This window comes from Lynx canadensis, chromosome C1 (assembly GCF_007474595.2).
Source record: "Lynx canadensis isolate LIC74 chromosome C1, mLynCan4.pri.v2, whole genome shotgun sequence".
Taxonomy (NCBI): domain Eukaryota; kingdom Metazoa; phylum Chordata; class Mammalia; order Carnivora; family Felidae; genus Lynx; species Lynx canadensis.
In genome coordinates, this window is record NC_044310.1 from 93632085 (window position 1) to 93648915 (window position 16831).

The 16831-nt window shown below is 57.2% G+C and overlaps 1 protein-coding gene across 2 annotated transcripts in view; it reads left to right on the forward strand.

Annotated features, from left to right (window-relative positions):
- Positions 1–8944, forward strand: part of SLC6A17 (solute carrier family 6 member 17) — a 51706-nt gene extending 42762 nt beyond the window's left edge. The window contains exons 8-12 of one of the 2 annotated variants that reach the window (XM_030326072.2): positions 129–321; positions 2167–2359; positions 2862–3021; positions 4641–4803; positions 5286–5654. In XM_030326072.2, the coding sequence (XP_030181932.1) occupies positions 129–321; positions 2167–2359; positions 2862–3021; positions 4641–4803; positions 5286–5654 (1078 nt within the window). Of the gene's footprint in view, positions 1–128; positions 322–2166; positions 2360–2861; positions 3022–4640; positions 4804–5285 lie in introns of both variants that reach the window. The other variant, XM_030326075.1, reaches the window with a different exon arrangement.
- The last annotated feature ends 7887 nt before the right edge of the window (positions 8945–16831 follow it).

Sequence of the window (16831 nt, forward strand, 5' to 3'; positions counted from 1 at the left end):
CCAGGGACGGGTTCAGAGATGTCTCTGTCAATGGCCCGTGTGGGCTCCTGCGTGGGTGTCTGGGAGGGGCCTCAGGGACCGTGCCCACTCCTGCCTCTTTACCTGGCCCTCCCCTTTTCATGCTGCAGGAATGCTGAGAAAATCCTGGGGTACCTCCACACCAATGTCCTGAGCCGGGACCTCATCCCTCCACACGTCAACTTCTCGCACCTGACTGCCAAGGACTACACGGAGATGTACAAAGTCATCATGGCCGTGAAGGAGGACCACTTCTCAGCTCTGGGCCTCGACCCCTGCCTCCTGGAGGACGAGCTGGACAAGGTGTGAGGCAGGCTGCCCTTCCTGGGGTGGGCAGGAAGGCATACATGGGACTGTGGGACCCAGAGACAGGCCAGGGGTGGCTGGAGCCTGGATGCAGGCCTCAGAAGGCCGCCAGGGACTCATTTGCTTGCTTGATAAACCAGGACCCACGATGTGTCCAGGGAGGGAGAGAGGAAAGGTTTCAGCCAAACGTTTGGCACGAGGCACACACACACGTCCCAGAGATCACAGGAATCGTGCGGAATGACTTTCAGATGCGTTGCACAGGCTTCCTGCACGTGGGTCACGGTCACACATAATGCACTTGCAACAGGGCTTTGTACACGGCTCACAGAAAAGAAGCGCTTCCATTACTGAGTGCGCTCTGCTGTCTGTCCCCTCTGGCCCTCACGACAGTGCTGTGAGTTGAGTATTAATATGGCCCCCTATTTTGCGGCTGTGTAGCCTGTAAATTGGGAGCTTGCTCCAGGTCTCACAGCTAGTAAGGGGAGCCAGGGTTCAAGTCCCCATGCTCTGAGTCGCCCCTTGATGCTTCGGTTCCCTCCCCTGGCTGTCCCCACTCACTGCAGCTCCCACTGCCACAATGACCCTTAGTCCCTGGGACAGAGCAGGTGACTACCGCTCCCTCCTTAATGCTCAGGCCCAAGTTTGGTCACCTTGCTTCTATTCCCACTTGCACAGCTGGAAACTTTCAAAGGGACTGTTCTGTTAGTAGGGGTAACAGGATAGAGACAGGCCCACAGGGTCTTGGGACCCAGCTGGTGCCAAGATTTCCATGGGGCAGAGCCAGCTCCCTTCAGCCCAGGCCAACTCTGCCCTCTTTATGAAGCTAGGGAAGATGAGCTTTCCCTGTCCTGATGCCTGAGCTCGATGTGAAGTCCTCTGCATGCTACTGGCACTATACTAATGCCAAGGGAGCCGTGTCCTGTACCCTCTGCCTCTTCCCATGTGATCGAGAGCAAACGATCCAGTCTGGTTTCTGCCCCCAGGTGACTGACAGCACAAAGGGCCCCTCCCTTCCGTGAGGTCCTGCCCCATTTTCCTGGGCATGGCCCGGTCCTCTGAATAAAACTAGGATTGGAACCAGGTTTTTTTCCTTATATGATCAGTCATCGATAACATCTAAGTGACAAGAATTATACACTCACGCAGTTGGGGGAGGTGTTTCCCCACGATCACGGGTCCCTACGGGACAACGTAGAAGTGATGTCCGTGGGCAGTGTGTGGTCACTTGCCCCATGAGCAGGGGTCCAGGCATGGGTGCAGTGGCTCTCCACCTTGGCTACCCATTGGAGTCCCCCGGGGGCTTAATAAAACCCACATACCCAGCTTTTAGCGCCAGACCAATCAAATGATCATTTCCGGGGCAGGGGGTGGGGGGGGCGGAGTACTCAGGCATTGGTGTTTTAAAGGCTCCGGTGTAGTTCCATTAGGCCCTGGAGGCTGGGCCCACTACCTTAAAGTCTGGAGCTCAGAACGGGACGCTCCCAAAGTTGTGGCTGCAGCCATCAAGGAAGACTTCTTAGAGGAGGAGGGTCTCAGGCTGGGCTAAATATGAGCATCTTCATCTAGATCACCTGGGATCCCTAGACAGCTCATAGCTCCCAGATCCCACAGGTGAACTTCTTGAAACGGTACCTTGCTCCCTGTGGGGGGGGACGGGGGTGCTGATGGTCACTCAAGTTTGAGACCCGCTGGCCAAAGACGAGATTTAGGTGGGGGCAGGGATTCCTGTGAAGGAGGGAATCGTTATTCTTAAAGCTGCAGGGGCAGAGATGAGGAAGCAAGGGGCTCCCAGGAGTGGTGTGGGCTTCGCTGAGCCCTCGCCCTCCACCCCATCCTCAGTCCGTGCAGGGCACAGGGCTGGCCTTCATCGCCTTCACTGAGGCCATGACACACTTCCCGGCCTCCCCGTTCTGGTCTGTCATGTTCTTCCTGATGCTCATCAACCTGGGTCTGGGCAGCATGATTGGGACCATGGCCGGCATCACCACGCCCATCATCGACACCTTCAAGGTGCCCAAGGAGATGTTCACAGGTAACTCTTCCCGGCAGCGCCCCGGCCCCGGCCCTGTGGGCTGCCCTCAGGGGCGACCATTGTGCCTCTGACTTTAGGAAGACTCCATACTGAGAAGGCTCCCTGCTGCCCCCCGGGATGCAGTTGGGGCCTGGCTTACCACCCAGAGGAGAGCATTCAAGAGCCAGGAGAGGGCTGTTGGGGAATCTGTGCCAAACCCGAGCTGGGGGATGGGCTCTTTCTTGGCTCACGTGGCCCTCTCTCTGAGGGCCTGCTGAACCCCCCTGGGGGGGTGCCCTCCCTCCACGTTGGCCTTGCGCCCTGCTCCGTCTCCGCCACTCCCAGCCCTGGGCCGCTCCTTTCCTGGTAGAGTGGGAGCTCAGAAGCTCAGCATCTGGATCCCTCCCTTGAAGGCCTTCAGGGAGGAGGGGTGGGAAGGGAGGGGCCTGGGTGCCCCCCAAGACCCCTGGGCCCCGCCCACCCTGCACCTGTGCCCCCACACCGGCCTCCCGGCTCTCTGTAGTGGGCTGCTGTGTCTTTGCATTCTTCGTGGGGCTGTTGTTCGTCCAGCGCTCCGGAAACTACTTTGTCACCATGTTTGACGACTACTCTGCCACCCTGCCGCTCACCGTCATCGTCATCCTTGAGAACATTGCTGTGGCCTGGATCTATGGAACCAAGAAGTAAGGGGGGGGGGGGGACATGGGGAAGGCATGGGACAGGAGGAGGGGTCTGTCCTATTATGACCTCCTGGAGAGTGCCGTGTCCCCAGGGCTGCTTCTGAGTGGGCTAGGAGATCAGAGAGTCAGAATGTCAGCGCTCAAAGTGCCCTTAGAGATCTGGGACTCAGAGGGAGGATGTGACTCCCCAAGGCCACTTGGCTGGTAAGAGGCAGAGCCGGGCTGAGGGCGTGAGTCTCCTGGGTTCAGGTCCTGGCATCACCCTAAACTGCCTTAAATTACTGTAGCCCCTTACCTGAGTACCAGTTCTTCAGACTTCTGTTAAGCTTGTTAAGCATTTAGCAGCTGTACAAGAGGCCCCCACCCCCAGAGAGAACTGTAGGACTTCAGCAGCCCGACTCAGTGTTGGGGTGAGCAATCTGGGGGTGCGAGATGAGGTGCGGTTGGGGACCTGTCTGGGGGGTGAGGTGAGGGAATTCAGCAGTAAGGAAGCAGTGACGCTCGTGGCCCGAGCCCACGGCAGAGCCACATCCACCGTCAGCCCCCCGGCCTCATTCCTCATTTAACAAATCTGTGGGCCTGGGGATCCCCAGGACCAGGCCCCTCCCACTCTGTCCACAAGGCCAGAGCCTCCGCTCATGTCTGGACCTGGTCTTGGAATCAGGCTCTGTCACGGCCCTGCTACAGCCATCTTCTTCCTACAAGAGCGCAGGCAGGGACGCAGGGTAAGACAGGAACAGCCCTGGGAGCCGGGGCTGGAAGAGGCTGCTCCTGCAGAAGAGGCTTCTGCAGTCAGGTGAAGCCCCAGAATATTATTCTCAAGTGGATAAGATAAAATATGTAAGATACAGGAAATGAATGAAGTTGAAAACTAGGGAGGTGCTGTTGAAAATCAGATACAGTGACGCACAGGTACCTTATTTTTACTGCATGAAGTTACACGACCTAGCTATGGCAATCATCGTGAGATAGCGGTGGACATAAATGGCGTTTGTAGGCGGCTTCGATTGTAACGTGATGGGAAGGTGTCTGTGATGTAATGATTTGGTGACAAAGTCTCAGGTACTGCCAATTCCGCTGTGGTGGCTTGCATTTACCACAGTAAGAAATGCAAGATTGCACTTAGGTGTTATTGAAGTAGAAATGATGTTTTTTTCATGACATTCATGTACACAGCCTGCCGGCTATTGTAATTGTACCCACAGACCCAGGCGTTAGAACCCCCCAAGTCAGGGCCCCTGGACGCTAGAGAAGCGCCCTTCACCTCTCTTCCAGCAGGGGGCGTGTGGAGCCAGACCAGTGGGGGGGGGGGGGCGGTGCAAGGCGCACACAGAAGTCCTGCGGCGGCGCCTGTCCAGCTGCCCAGGCATGTCCCGTGAACAGCAGCAAATCCCTGGATGGGGTGTGCTGTTAGGTATTCAGGGGAGATTAGCAGAGGGCACCAGAGCCTGCGCAGAGGCCAGCTGGGCCACCGAATGATAAACTGGGAGCGCTGGATGTGAAGAATGGAAGAGCCTGGGAGGGAGGGACCGGTCAGTGAAGGCTTCCTGGAGGAGGCAGTTGTGGGGGGATACGCAGGCGCGGTGGGGGTGTCGAAGCTGCGCTCTCTGTGCGCCTGGCAGGTTCATGCAGGAGCTGACAGAGATGCTGGGCTTCCGGCCCTATCGCTTCTATTTCTACATGTGGAAGTTCGTGTCTCCGCTGTGCATGGCTGTGCTCACCACGGCGAGCATCATCCAGCTGGGGGTCACGCCCCCCGGGTACAGCGCCTGGATCAAGGAGGAGGTGAGGGGGGACCTGAAACCCCAGGGTCACTGGCATCTCCCCAGGCAATAGAGATAAACCCTTCTAGGGGAGCTGCTGTGTGCCAGGCCCCTCCAGGGCCTTTGCACACCTGATCTGTAATCTTTACAATGGCCCAGAGAGAGAGGTGGCATTACCCCCGGAGCACAAAGGGGGAGACTGAGGGTCAGAAAGTTTGGTGCACCCGTCCAGTCTTCCCAACCCGTGTTCTCTGTCCATGTCTGTAGAGCAGAATTACCCATCCACTTTCCAGATGTAGAAACCAAGACCCAGGGGAGCTCGGGCCCTTAACCAAGGCGACCAGCTAACTCAAGTAGCCACCCCGATGCCTTCCATCTCTGCTGGCGCCTGGCCAGGATGGCACGTGGGGATGGGAGAGGGCAGGAGGAGTCAGGCCTGGAGGTCCCGGGAGGGCGAGGTGGTCACAGCGTCGGACAGCAGCCCTCGCCCCCGTCCACCCCTAGGCTGCAGAGCGCTACCTGTACTTCCCTAACTGGGCCATGGCGCTCCTGATCACCCTCATCGTCGTGGCGACCTTGCCCATCCCCGTGGTGTTCATCCTCCGGCACTTCCACCTGCTATCTGATGGCTCCAACACCCTCTCCGTGTCCTACAAGAAGGGCCGCATGATGAAGGACATCTCCAACCTGGAGGAGAACGATGAGACCCGCTTCATCCTCAGCAAGGTGCCCAGCGAGGCGCCCTCCCCCATGCCCACTCACCGCTCCTACCTGGGGCCCGGCAGCACATCGCCCCTGGAGACCAGCGGCAACCCCAATGGACGCTATGGGAGCAGCTACCTCCTGGCCAGCACCCCCGAGTCGGAGCTGTGACCACCGCCCCACCCTGCCCTGCCCACCTCTCCCCCCACACCCATCCAGCCTGCTCGTCCCGGCCTGGCCTCGCTTCCTAGGCCAGGCCCTCTGCCCACGGAGAGGGGGGGTGCCCTCCCTCATCCCCCACCCCAGTCCCGGCCAGCTCCTCCCTAGACCTGAGCAGGGGCCGGGAGAAACTCTGTCCCCAGTGCAGGCTCCCAGCCCATCTCACCTCCTGAGATCCGCTCACCAAATTGCAGCTGATTAACGAGAACAATCCAGAAGTCCGGATTCCCAGCACAGTGGAGACTGCAAGTGGCCACTGTAGGGGTCACTCTCCCTACCCGCTCCCTGTAACCTGGCACCTGTTGTTCTTAGGTCCTGGGCATCCCTCCGTGCCGCCAGGTGGTGGTGAGAGGCTCGGCATTGGGTAGGATGGGGTGTGGGGCAGCCCAGAGGCTGATGAATTCAAGGTTGGGGACGGGACGATTGTGTCAGGACTCAGGGCTCAGACTTGGGACGGAATCTCGTGGAAGTCCCCAGGTTCTGTTTTGTGGGCTGGGCATGGGGGCCCTTGGCCTGGGCTCTAGGTGGAATCTCCATGTTCCCGACCCTGCCTGGGGCAGCGTGTGTCCCGTGTCCTGCCTGGGAGGGTGACAACTGTCTGGAACCCTTGCCCGCCTCCATGAGGGCTTAGCCGGCCCTCTCCGTCCCCACCCTGGAGCCCACAGTCCTGGCCTGTGCCTCTTTCCTCTAGAGAGGAGGGGACAGTACACAGAGAGGTTTCCAGAGCACACTTGATGGTTCACAGCACAATTCAGATGGTTTGGAGCACAATTGCGAAGCACACTCCCTCTCTCACCCGGGGGCCCAACTTTCTCACTAGCGGCAGCTTCTCCCCTGGAATGGGGGTCCCTGGAGTTCAGGGGCTCGTACCCAGCAAACCTCATCCCTAGGGAAAGACGGATAACTTCACTGCCCCTTTGGGCTGCCACTCACTCTCCTTGTTCGAGCACAACCAGCGCCGTGTGCATGTCGTGTGTGAATATCTCGGGAACCTTCCCCAAGCCGCCCGGCCCGTGACAGGGAGGGCACGGGCAGTGCTGTGGGCACCGGGGTTGCCCAGGAGAAGGGCCGGGTCTCTGTCCTGGGGCCCAGCCCCCGCTGCATCCCCACCCACCCCTACCTGAGGCCTCCCCCAGAAGAGGGCTGCCCTCGGAGTGCAGGCTGGGAGGACTGGAGTCTGGCTGGAGAATAATGTCTGCAGAGCGCTGGACGGGCTCGCGGAAGGATGGTCGCGTGGATGCACGGGCGTGGATGGATGGAAGGCAGGCAGCCTGGCGGGGATGGCAGAACTCCAATTGTGAGAGCTGAAGTACACGGGGCAGCAGCAGGCCACAGTGCTAGGCCCGGGCACCATCACGCAACGTCCCGAGTCACTCCCGTGTTCTCAGCGCTGGGAGGGACAGGCCACGCCCAGGGTTTCCTCCTTCATCCCCTAGCCCCATGGTCCCCCCACCAACTTGCCAGGGGGTCCCTCCCCCCGCCTCTGCTCCCATTTCCAGCCCTCTGGCCACACCTGTCCTTTCTCAGTGGGAGGGGGGGAAGGAGACCCACATGTCCCCGAAGACATGAGCTTTTGGGGCACAGCATCCCGCTTCAGGCACCTCACCAACACCTCCTACCTGGCCCCATGCCCAATCCCAGCAGACTTAGCAACAGGAAAAGCAAGGCCCCAGGAGAGACACTCTACTATATATACTCTTCTATATATTCTATTTCTATTGTATATTCGATCTGTACATGTGGGTGTAAATGCTGTTAAATGACAAACCCAATATTATACTGTGGCTGGTGGACTATTTTCATCCTCAGTGCTGTACAGATCTATTTTCATTGTATATTTGATATATTTTTAATTTTGTAGCGTGTGGCTGGGCCAGGCCCCAGCCTGCCAGCCTGCACCAGGGCGGTTGAACGGGGCCGTCTGCTTGGTTCTTACGGGCCGGGTAGTGCTTGTAGCCTTTGGCTGCAGGCCGGGCCCCGTCCCGGCTGTGGCTCTGCTGTGTTAGACGTAAGGCCTGGAGCTTGGTGCGTGCGTGTGCGTGCGTGTGTGTGTGTGTGGTGCGTGCCCCTACCTGGGTGTGGGTGCGTGTAGGTGATTCGTGCCAGCCCGTGTTCACCACGTCCCTGCAGACCACACTGGCCCTCTCCCTGCCTCCCCCCTCGGCTCTGTCAGGCAAGGCCTCGGGGCAGGGTGCTGTGGGGAAAGGCAGGTGTTTCTTGCTGGTGGCCCATTACCTTCCTACCCCTGGGCTTGCCAGAAACAGGGAAGGAGGGGCTTTGGGGTGGGGGGGACAGCCCCCAAATTTATTTTCTAGCCAACTTCTTGCTGTTCCCTCTGGAGCCACAAGGTTTTCATCCTGAGGAAAAGTGCTGGGTTTCTTAAGATGGGGAGACCCCAGGAGAGCCTCTCCCAGCGCCTCTGTCCCGTGTTCGTCCTTGAGACAGTCCTGAGAGGGCTCAGAAAGGAACAGCTTCCCTTTCCCTGCGCTTTTGACACACACTCCTCACTCCTCAGGGGGGCTGGGAGCGGTTGGTCGAGGCCAGAAGAGGTGAGGCATCTGACAAGGTGAGCTCCAGCCCCAGATTCCCTGGAGGAGCGGGAGGGGCAGGCCCCCACATCCCTGTGCCGGGTCCGCGTCCCTTACTGGCTTTGGTGCTGTCCATGCAGTGCCCACAGGAGACAGCGGACTCAGGGCAGGCAGGGAGGGGGTGGGGGGGTGCCTGAAAGCGTCCCCCGGTCCCTGCTCCTGCCTGTCCTCCAGCCCCGGTCACCAGCTTCTTCCTCGGGGAGCCCTACTCCGCTGAGGCAATGCGAAGCCTGGGCTCCAGATGGGGGTGGACAGGTGGGGCATACTGGTGAGGGGTTGGCTTTTGCCCTCCAGCAATAAATCTGAGGGGACGTCTTTCCTAGTGCCAGGAGAAGCCTTCCTGAGTCAGCCTGCCATAGGTGGTGAGGCTGGGGGCCACAAGCTGCATGGTGCCAGGCCCTCAGCAGGCCTGTAGTATTATAGGCAGGGGGCTCCCCCTCTGCCCTTCCTCACAGCTATACCCGCCTGTCCCCCCAGAGTACTCCCACGGTGGGAGAGAGCAGAGACATGAAGTCCGTGTGCCCCATGACTGGCCAGGGCCCTGGGTCAAGACCGCTCAGCCCAGGGGAGGGGCCGAGGCATCGTCATCCCCCAACCCCCTCCTTCCTTTCTACTCCCCCCACCCACGGTGTACAATAAAGTGTTCTTACCAAACCCCTCTTGCCTTTCTGACCCGCCTCAGGCTCAGGGAGAGGGGATGGGGGAAGCCTTAGAGGCCAGCAGCAGCTCCGGGGGAGAAGCTTGGACAGAATGGGGCAGAGAGGGTTGCCGTGGGTTGTGGGTGCTGGCTGGCTGACGAGTTTGGGGGAAGGCTGAGGAGGGATGTGTGTTTCTTTGCCTAAGCGTTGCCCTGGGTGTTGAACACACACACTTCTAGGAGGCCCTATTGGGGTCCGAGTGCTCCACACGTCTAATCTCATGTGAACAGCATGCTCTAAATTCTGATCTTTTGCAAACTTTAGTGGACGGTAAAGGCCCCCCTACCGCACCCCACTCCAGTCTGAAATGCTGCTGCCTGATCTGCACACGCAGCCCAGGCCCCCAGCCACCCTCCATCTCCTTCTCCTTAGAAGTAAAAGGTGTCATTCCAGAAATAGCCACCAGATGGCAGGAAAACCTTTCTCTCCAGATCTTTGGTCCCCTACCCTCCTCTCCAACTCCAGCACTTCCGCCTTGTGGGTTGTTAGTGAACAATTATTAAGCGTCCACGGTGACAGGTTCTGTGCCAGCTATGGACACGCAAACATAGGTAAATCAACCCCTGCTGTCCTGAGGTTTCCAGAGGGAAACCACCCCCTATGTCCCCAGACTCTTATCACCCCATGTACCTCTTAATTGAGAAAGTCCCTGTGCTGAAAACGTCCCTCCTTGTAAATTCAATCCTTTGGTTGAAGGTAGTGTTTTGGGTTGAAATGTCAATTTCCCTGCCAGGAGGCACACATAAACCCACTAAGAAGCAGTGGGTTTGAGGGAGCTATGGAGTCAGACTTTCCAAGTCCAAGTTCAAATGTCAGCTGCCCCCCCCCCCCAGTTCCTAGGAGACCTAGAGCAAGTTATTTTATCTCTCTTATATCTCATGATTTTGGGGGTAAGGAATTCAGGCAGGGCATGTCTGAGGGGCTCTTCTGGTGGCAACTGAGGTCACTTAGTGGTGGTAAATTGGCAGAGGAGCTGGTCTGGAGGGTCCAAGGCAGCCTCACTCACATTCATCCTAGTGGCTGACACCTCAGTAAGAATGGCTGGAAGGCTGGGCTCAGCTGGGACTGTCACCAGAAGAGTGTCTACACCTGGCCTCTCCAGCATGGTTCATCTCCGGGTGGCCAGACTTTTTTCTTTTCTTTTTTTTTTTTAAATGTTTTTTATTTATTTTTGAGAGAGAGAGAGAGAGAGAGAGAGAGAGAGACAGAGCACAAGTTGGGGAGGGGCAGAGAGAGGGGGAAACACAGAATCTGAAGCAGACTCCAGGCTCCGATCTGTCAGCACAGAGCCCAACGTGGGGCTCAAACCCACGAGCTGCGAGATCACGACCTGAGCCAAAGTCAGCTGCTCAACCGACTGAGCCACCCAGGTGCCCCTATTTGTTTATTTATTTTTGAGAGAGAGAGAGAGAGAGAGAGTGAGTGGGGGAGGGGCAGAGAGAGGGAGAGAGAGAGAATCCTAAGCAGGCTCTGCACTGTCAGCAGGAGCCCGATGCGGGGCTCAAACTCACAAACTGTGAGATCATGACCTGAGCTGAAGCCAAGAGTCGGATGCCTCACCAGCTGAACCACCCAAGGCGCCCCGAGAACAGCTTCTTCTGAGTCACGGCTTTGTCACCGATCGTTTGACCTTGGGCAAGTCACAAACCTGTGAAACTTCATTTCCTAATCTGTAAAAGGAGGATGACGATCAAATCTCTTCCTTGCAGAGATTGCTGTGAGGAAAAACTGACCTGCTTCTGGAACCCCTACTAGAATACAGTACAGAATTCTTTCCGTACTGAAATATAATAGGTGCTCATTAAATAGTAGCTCCCTTCCTTTTTGCAGCTGGAGTAGATCCATGGGGCCAGTTTCATTCCAAGGGCCCCATTACCCATGCAATGAGCCATTCTTGCAGAGCTATTCAGAAAAGACGGATTCAGCCTAAAACCCAAAGAAACTAAGAAAGGAGGGGAGAGAAGGCGTTGTTTCCAAAGAAGGGAGTATCACAGATCCTGTACACTGCTCCCCCCCCCCAAAAAAAAACCAGCCTCAACAAGCCACAGAGTCTCAGCCAACCATAAGGGCTTGGGCCAGGGTTGAAGGATTCTACAAACCACAGGGATGTGGTGGTTCAAAAAAAAAGCCCCCAAGTTCTTTAATGCTTCAAGTGGAGTCCATGCTCCTCTCCTGGAATCAGGGTGAGTAAACGTCTCCTTTGACCAACAGAGTATGGCAGAAGTGACACTAGATGGCTTGTGAGGCTAGCTCAGGAAAAGTCATGCCATGTCTAGGGATGCATTCTAGGGATGGTGGTCCTGGGGGATCCCAGCTGCCATGTAAGAAGTCTATCTGCCCTGAGACTGCCAGTGCTAGAGAAGCTGTGTGTTTGGAGGCGGTCCCATGCACAGTTTCAGCTCAATTCCCAGCTGACAGCCACATGAACGTACCACAGCGAGCACTCAGTCGAGCTGAGCTGGAGAGGTCTGAGGCTCCAGTGGACATTGGACTGTAGCTGCATGAGGGACCCTAAACGAGAACGGTCCCACTGAGCCCTTCGGATCTGCCAGACCAGTAGTATCCGAAGCAAAATAGGATGTTCTTTGTATTTACACCGCTAAATTTGGGGAGTAATTTGCTTCAGAGTGATAGTAACCAGAACATGAACCCTGCTGATTATGTGGCCCAAGCTCCTCATAGGACGATTGGAGAAACTCGAGCCCAGAGAGGGGAAGAGATCTATCCAGACTTCCCACAAGCAGACGGGGGGAAAACCAGGGCCAAAGCCTAGACTCCCAATCTAGGTACTGCAAGTACTTACAAGGAAAGCTTCCCCCCTTGCCCACCCTCATCCCACCAACATTAATTCCCTGCCTCAAGCATGACCTGAGCGTCTGAGTCATAGGGGTGTGCCAAGCACTGAGAAAATACAAATAAGGGTCAGGCGGGGGCACCTGCCTCATGCAGGGTAGTCATCAGGTGACTTGGAATGTCCTGCCACTGTCATACCCGCTGGCTGGTTCCAGGCACACGGATGCGTTCTTCACCAACACTGTCTTATGTGGGAGGAAACCCAGGAAATGGGGAGAAGATGACGTCTGTCACTCAACAACAAACAAACCATTATTACGATTACTCCGTGCCAGCCACAGAGCCAGCTGCAGAACAGAGAGAGTCGGTGGAGATCCCCCCTGTGGCTCCCTGGGGCAGAGCTGGCTGGCTTCTGGGTCTCTCTGTTCTTCCCAAGACTGACCCAAATGGGGAAGGATCCCTGGGCTTCATGAGCATCCAAGAGGAGCCAGTGTTTGGTCTGCCTCTCCAGACGACTGCGTCGTCTTTCCCCAGGACACTGCTGGAGGGGGCTGGGCCCATCAGAACTAATTAACCACTCTAATGGAATGAACCAGTTTTGCTGGAATTTAGCCCAGGTGGGAGGAAACTGTACTTTTCTAGATGGAGAGATGCTGAGTGCCAAGGAGTCCTGCCAGGTGGGCCCTGATTTAGGGTGTGTGTGTGTGTGTGTGTGTGTGTGTGCATGTGCACTTGTGCGCTCTGTCTCTGGACACAGGCAGAGTGTCTATCCCAGCAACTTTGAGCAAAGAGAGCTCTGGGGGTCTACTGAGCTGGTCCTGGTACTGTGACTCCCATGAATACTGTTCTACGGGCAGAGGCCACGTGCGACCCCATATCATTCTGTACCCCTGGCCCAACCACAGGCCCAGCTCAGTCTCCCAGAGCTCATTGCTGCTCCTTAGGCCAGAAATCTCTCAAGGAGAATGTATGTGTGAGGTAGCACTCAGGTCCCTGCCAGCCCTATGACTCGGGGTCCATGATTTATGAGGCTCTGAGTCTTGGCCAGGCCTGAGCTTGTGGCCTGCACCCTGTTGGCACTTTAAGAGCTGGGACATTAAAGTCCATCTTCTGAGTTCCCTAGGGCCCTAAACACACCTTCGCTGGGATTATCACAGCCACCCAACCCTGCCTCCTGCCCCTGTGCGGAAGAACCATTACAGCTGACCTCCACAGGGCCCCGAGGGCTGTCCTCTATGCTTGGCTCTCCCTGGATCCCACTTGGGAAGGCTCTCAGCATTTCACCTGGAGCCTGTTAGTCTCTGCAGGCTGCCTGCGGTGGGGGTGGGAGGCAGGGTTAAATGAACTGATAAGCAAACAAGAGACTTCCAGCCTCCTCTGGCTCTCTTCCCTAGTCCCTCCATGAGAGCGAGGGAAAGGCTCTATCACCGTCCCCCCAGTGATGAGATGATGGCTGATAAGACAATTCAATTAATTGGGCTGGGGAGCAGAGCAGGCTGGGAAAGGATGCTGGCTCCTTGACCTGGGCCTCAGGGAGGAAGGGTCAGTCCCTGGCCAGAGCTGGAATGCCAAAAGGGGGTCATGTGAGTATCATTGGAGAGATCCTTGCTTGACAGCAGTGGGACTTGTTCCTAGGCCTGGAACCCTTCAACACAAGTGGAGTCCAAAGCAAGAAGACAGAGAGGATATTGGATGGCTCCTGTCACCCCAAGGTGACTGAGCCCCACTCCAAGCCGCAGTAGGGAAAGGGGAAGGGCAAAGGGCTTTGATGTCAGGCTCTCCAGCTTTGGGTTGGCGGGGTCAGCCTCAGCTCTCAGAGACCAAGGGCCTTATTTCAAGGGCTATAGAAAGGCTCGCCAGCCCTCATCAGTGTCACCCTGGAAGCAGACATTGCCCTGTTTTCCTACACTTTGCCACACCCTTTATTGCTGGTGAGGGAAGCCCACTGTGGCTGCCACTTTTGTGTGAACTAGCACCCAGATGGGTGCTCTTTTCTGACTGCTAGAAGAAACCACAGGGCCCAGGGAAGGAAGGTGGAGAAAAGGTGACACTAGAGGGAACTAGGCTTGTAGAATTAGGAATTTCCAAGCTATTTCAATCTTGCTTCAGCCTGCTGGTTATAGAGGTCTTGGAGGAATGGGAAAAGGCAAGAGAATGCAGGGTCCCCGATGGGAAACTGGAATTGACGGGAAGCCCAGAATTTGTCCTCACCCCAAGCCTTTAAACCCCTTTTCTCCTCATCCCCACAGGCCAGAGGTGCAATCAGGAGCAGGGACTCCTAGTACCACCAGGGGGCAGCACCCACCCATCCAGAGTAGGCCGTCACAGGCCGGTTGGGGAGGGGGCTCTCATCTATCCTGGGCTCTGTACTTTGGGGAAACAGCATGAGCTCATGCACACAGAACCAACGGAGACAAGCCAGCTGCAACGTACTGAATCTCCCAGAAAATTCCAGAAAGGCTAGGTAACAGGTTAGCCCAGAGCTCTGGGATAAAACCTTCAGCAAAGTGGTGAGGACTGCTCTTGGGGGCCTCCGGCCTGAGGCTCAGTTCCCATCTTTAGGAGCTGGTCGGCGCGCTGAGTCAGGGACGCTACCCCCAGTGCACATTTACTCACTGCCTCTCCCAGGCTGGGCCCTCTGTCTTACCTGGCTCTTCCTGGGTTTCCCTACCCCCACGCCAGCTTCTTGACCTCCCCTCCAGGCCTTTTATTTCCCTGGCAGCTTTCTCCCTCCACCCGTCTCCCCACATGCTTATTACTGTCCACAAACATTGCAGAAGCCCCAAGAGGGCAGAGATTTGCTGGGATGAGGTTGGGGGCAGGGGCAGGTAGGTCTCTGTTTTATTCATTGATTTCCATTGCCTGAATGGCACACAGTAGGTACTCAAGAAATATTTACTGGATAAACAAATGACTCAGCTGTGGGATGCTAGGATGTTCGTTTGTTTGTTTTTCATTCCCCCCCACCCCACTCCCACCAATTTCTCACTCTTTCTGGAATGACTGAGTTCAGCAAGCCTGAAAAATGCAAAGTGGGGGAGACCCCAAGGGAGTCTGCCAGGACACAACCAGATAGCACTTGAAAGCTATTCATCAGTCAATTCTTTAACATCCTTGCTATGGCTCTCCAGCTTCTGGACAGTCCCAGGTCTTCTCTTCCCAGTCACATCTGGGATATTTCTTCTTTGCTGCAGCAAACCCAAAGCCAGCCAAACTCTGAAATGCAGATATTAAGGACTGGACACAAAAGAGGTACCAGCAAATGTGTGTTTCTGGCTACAGTCCAGGATGGTACCCACCTCCTCTGCATATTAGTACGAATCATCAAAGACCACAGTCCCTTTGTTTTTCTGCTCTCATTAATGAGACTTTTGCTGACAATCCCTTGCATTTGCACTGAGCTTTTAACCTTTCTTTGGAGCACACCAGGACCTTGTCTTGTTTTCCCACCGTAGCCAGGTACTACCTGATCTGGAAGTTGGATGGTACACGGGTATCCGAAGCAGGTGTCAATCCCCTTGTATTTCTGCCTTAAAACCCTCCGTATATCATCCCGATGGACATGGAGGCAGCCTGAAGCTGTAAAAAATGAGGATTAACTTAAAGATGTAGAAGAGGCTCTGGACTTAAAAACAAATAAAAACAAACGAATCTGGAAATTGCTCTTGGGATGAGGCCAGTAAGATCGGGTTGGTGCCTAATGTTTTGGGTATGGCAGCTTCTCAATCACTTAGCAAACAGGTTCTCCAGGCAGGCAGTGTGGGAGGTATCAAGATGAAAAAGCAGTGCAGGCTGGAAAGACCTCAGGGTCAGAGAGGGGAGAGGAGACAAATTGCAATGAGTGAAACAACACTGAACCAGGAAGGAGTCACAAGGCAGGACGGCAGGCTGCGGCCACTTTCTATGTGCTTTCAGGGCAACAAGGAGCCATGGCTTTAACCTAATGATCTTTCAGGACCACCCACTCCACACCCACAATAGTGCCAGAACTCTGGTTTTCTTCCACCCAGACCAGGAGCCAATTCTGCGCAAGGCCGCCAGGTCCCCCATTCCACCGCAGGCAGGGTCTTTGTTGACTGTGATAGAGGCTGGTATCGAGATCACAGTCATCTTGGGCCTAGTTGGGCCTCACAGGCGCAAGATGGGGGCGGGGTGGTCAGGAAGCCCCAACACGGTGTCTGGGACAGGAGGGGGCAGCCTCCTCCACTCGACACTGTCTCTCCACCCCCTTTATTCCCCGTCCTCCAGTCCGCCGCAATGAAACCGCAACCAGGAGGGGGAGTTGACTAGAGCGGCCAGAAGGGGCGGGCGGAGGTTAGAGGTCAGGGGTCGCGAGCCCTTCGGTGTCCCAGGGGCTGCAGTGGGAGGAGCTGCGGGCTCGGGGAAGGCGGGGAGCCGGGCCGGAGGGGCGGAGGGGACGGTGGCGGACGCGCGCAGGGGCGGCGCGCTGGGCTGGGCGCTGGCGGTGAGGGGGTTACGCGCCTCGGCTCGGCTCGGCTCGGCTCAGCGGAGGAAGGCTGAGCCCCGCCGCCCGGGCCCTGCAGCGAGTCCGGTCGGCCCCGCCCACCCCGCCCAACGGAGGGCGCGCCCGGGCGAGGCGGGGCCGAGAAGAAAAGGCGCCACCAGAGAGTGGCATCCGCTACCAACGCCGGAGGGAGATCGAGAACCCCCTGGGCCCCAGCCCACCGGCGCCCAGGCTCCCCCGCCCTTAGGCCACCTTTCGCCCGCCTCCTGCCGCGAGCCAAGGCCGGCGCCCCGCCCGGAGATGGGCAGACGCGCGGATGGCGTGGCTCCCAGTGCCGCCAGATCGCTGGAGCCCGGCGCCGGGGCGCTGCGCTGAAGCTCTCGATCCGCGCTGCCTGGGAAGCCTGCAGGTGTCCTTGGCCGCTCGGCCGCCGGAGCCCAGAGCCCCGCGCCCCGGAGCGGCTCCGCCCCCCAGGCTCGGCGCTGCGCAGGACGCCCCGTCTGAGGCCCCCCCGCCCCAGCACGGCCCCCGCTGCGCAGCGCCAGCCCCGCGCCGCTCCTAGCCGCTGCCGAGCCGCGGACGCAG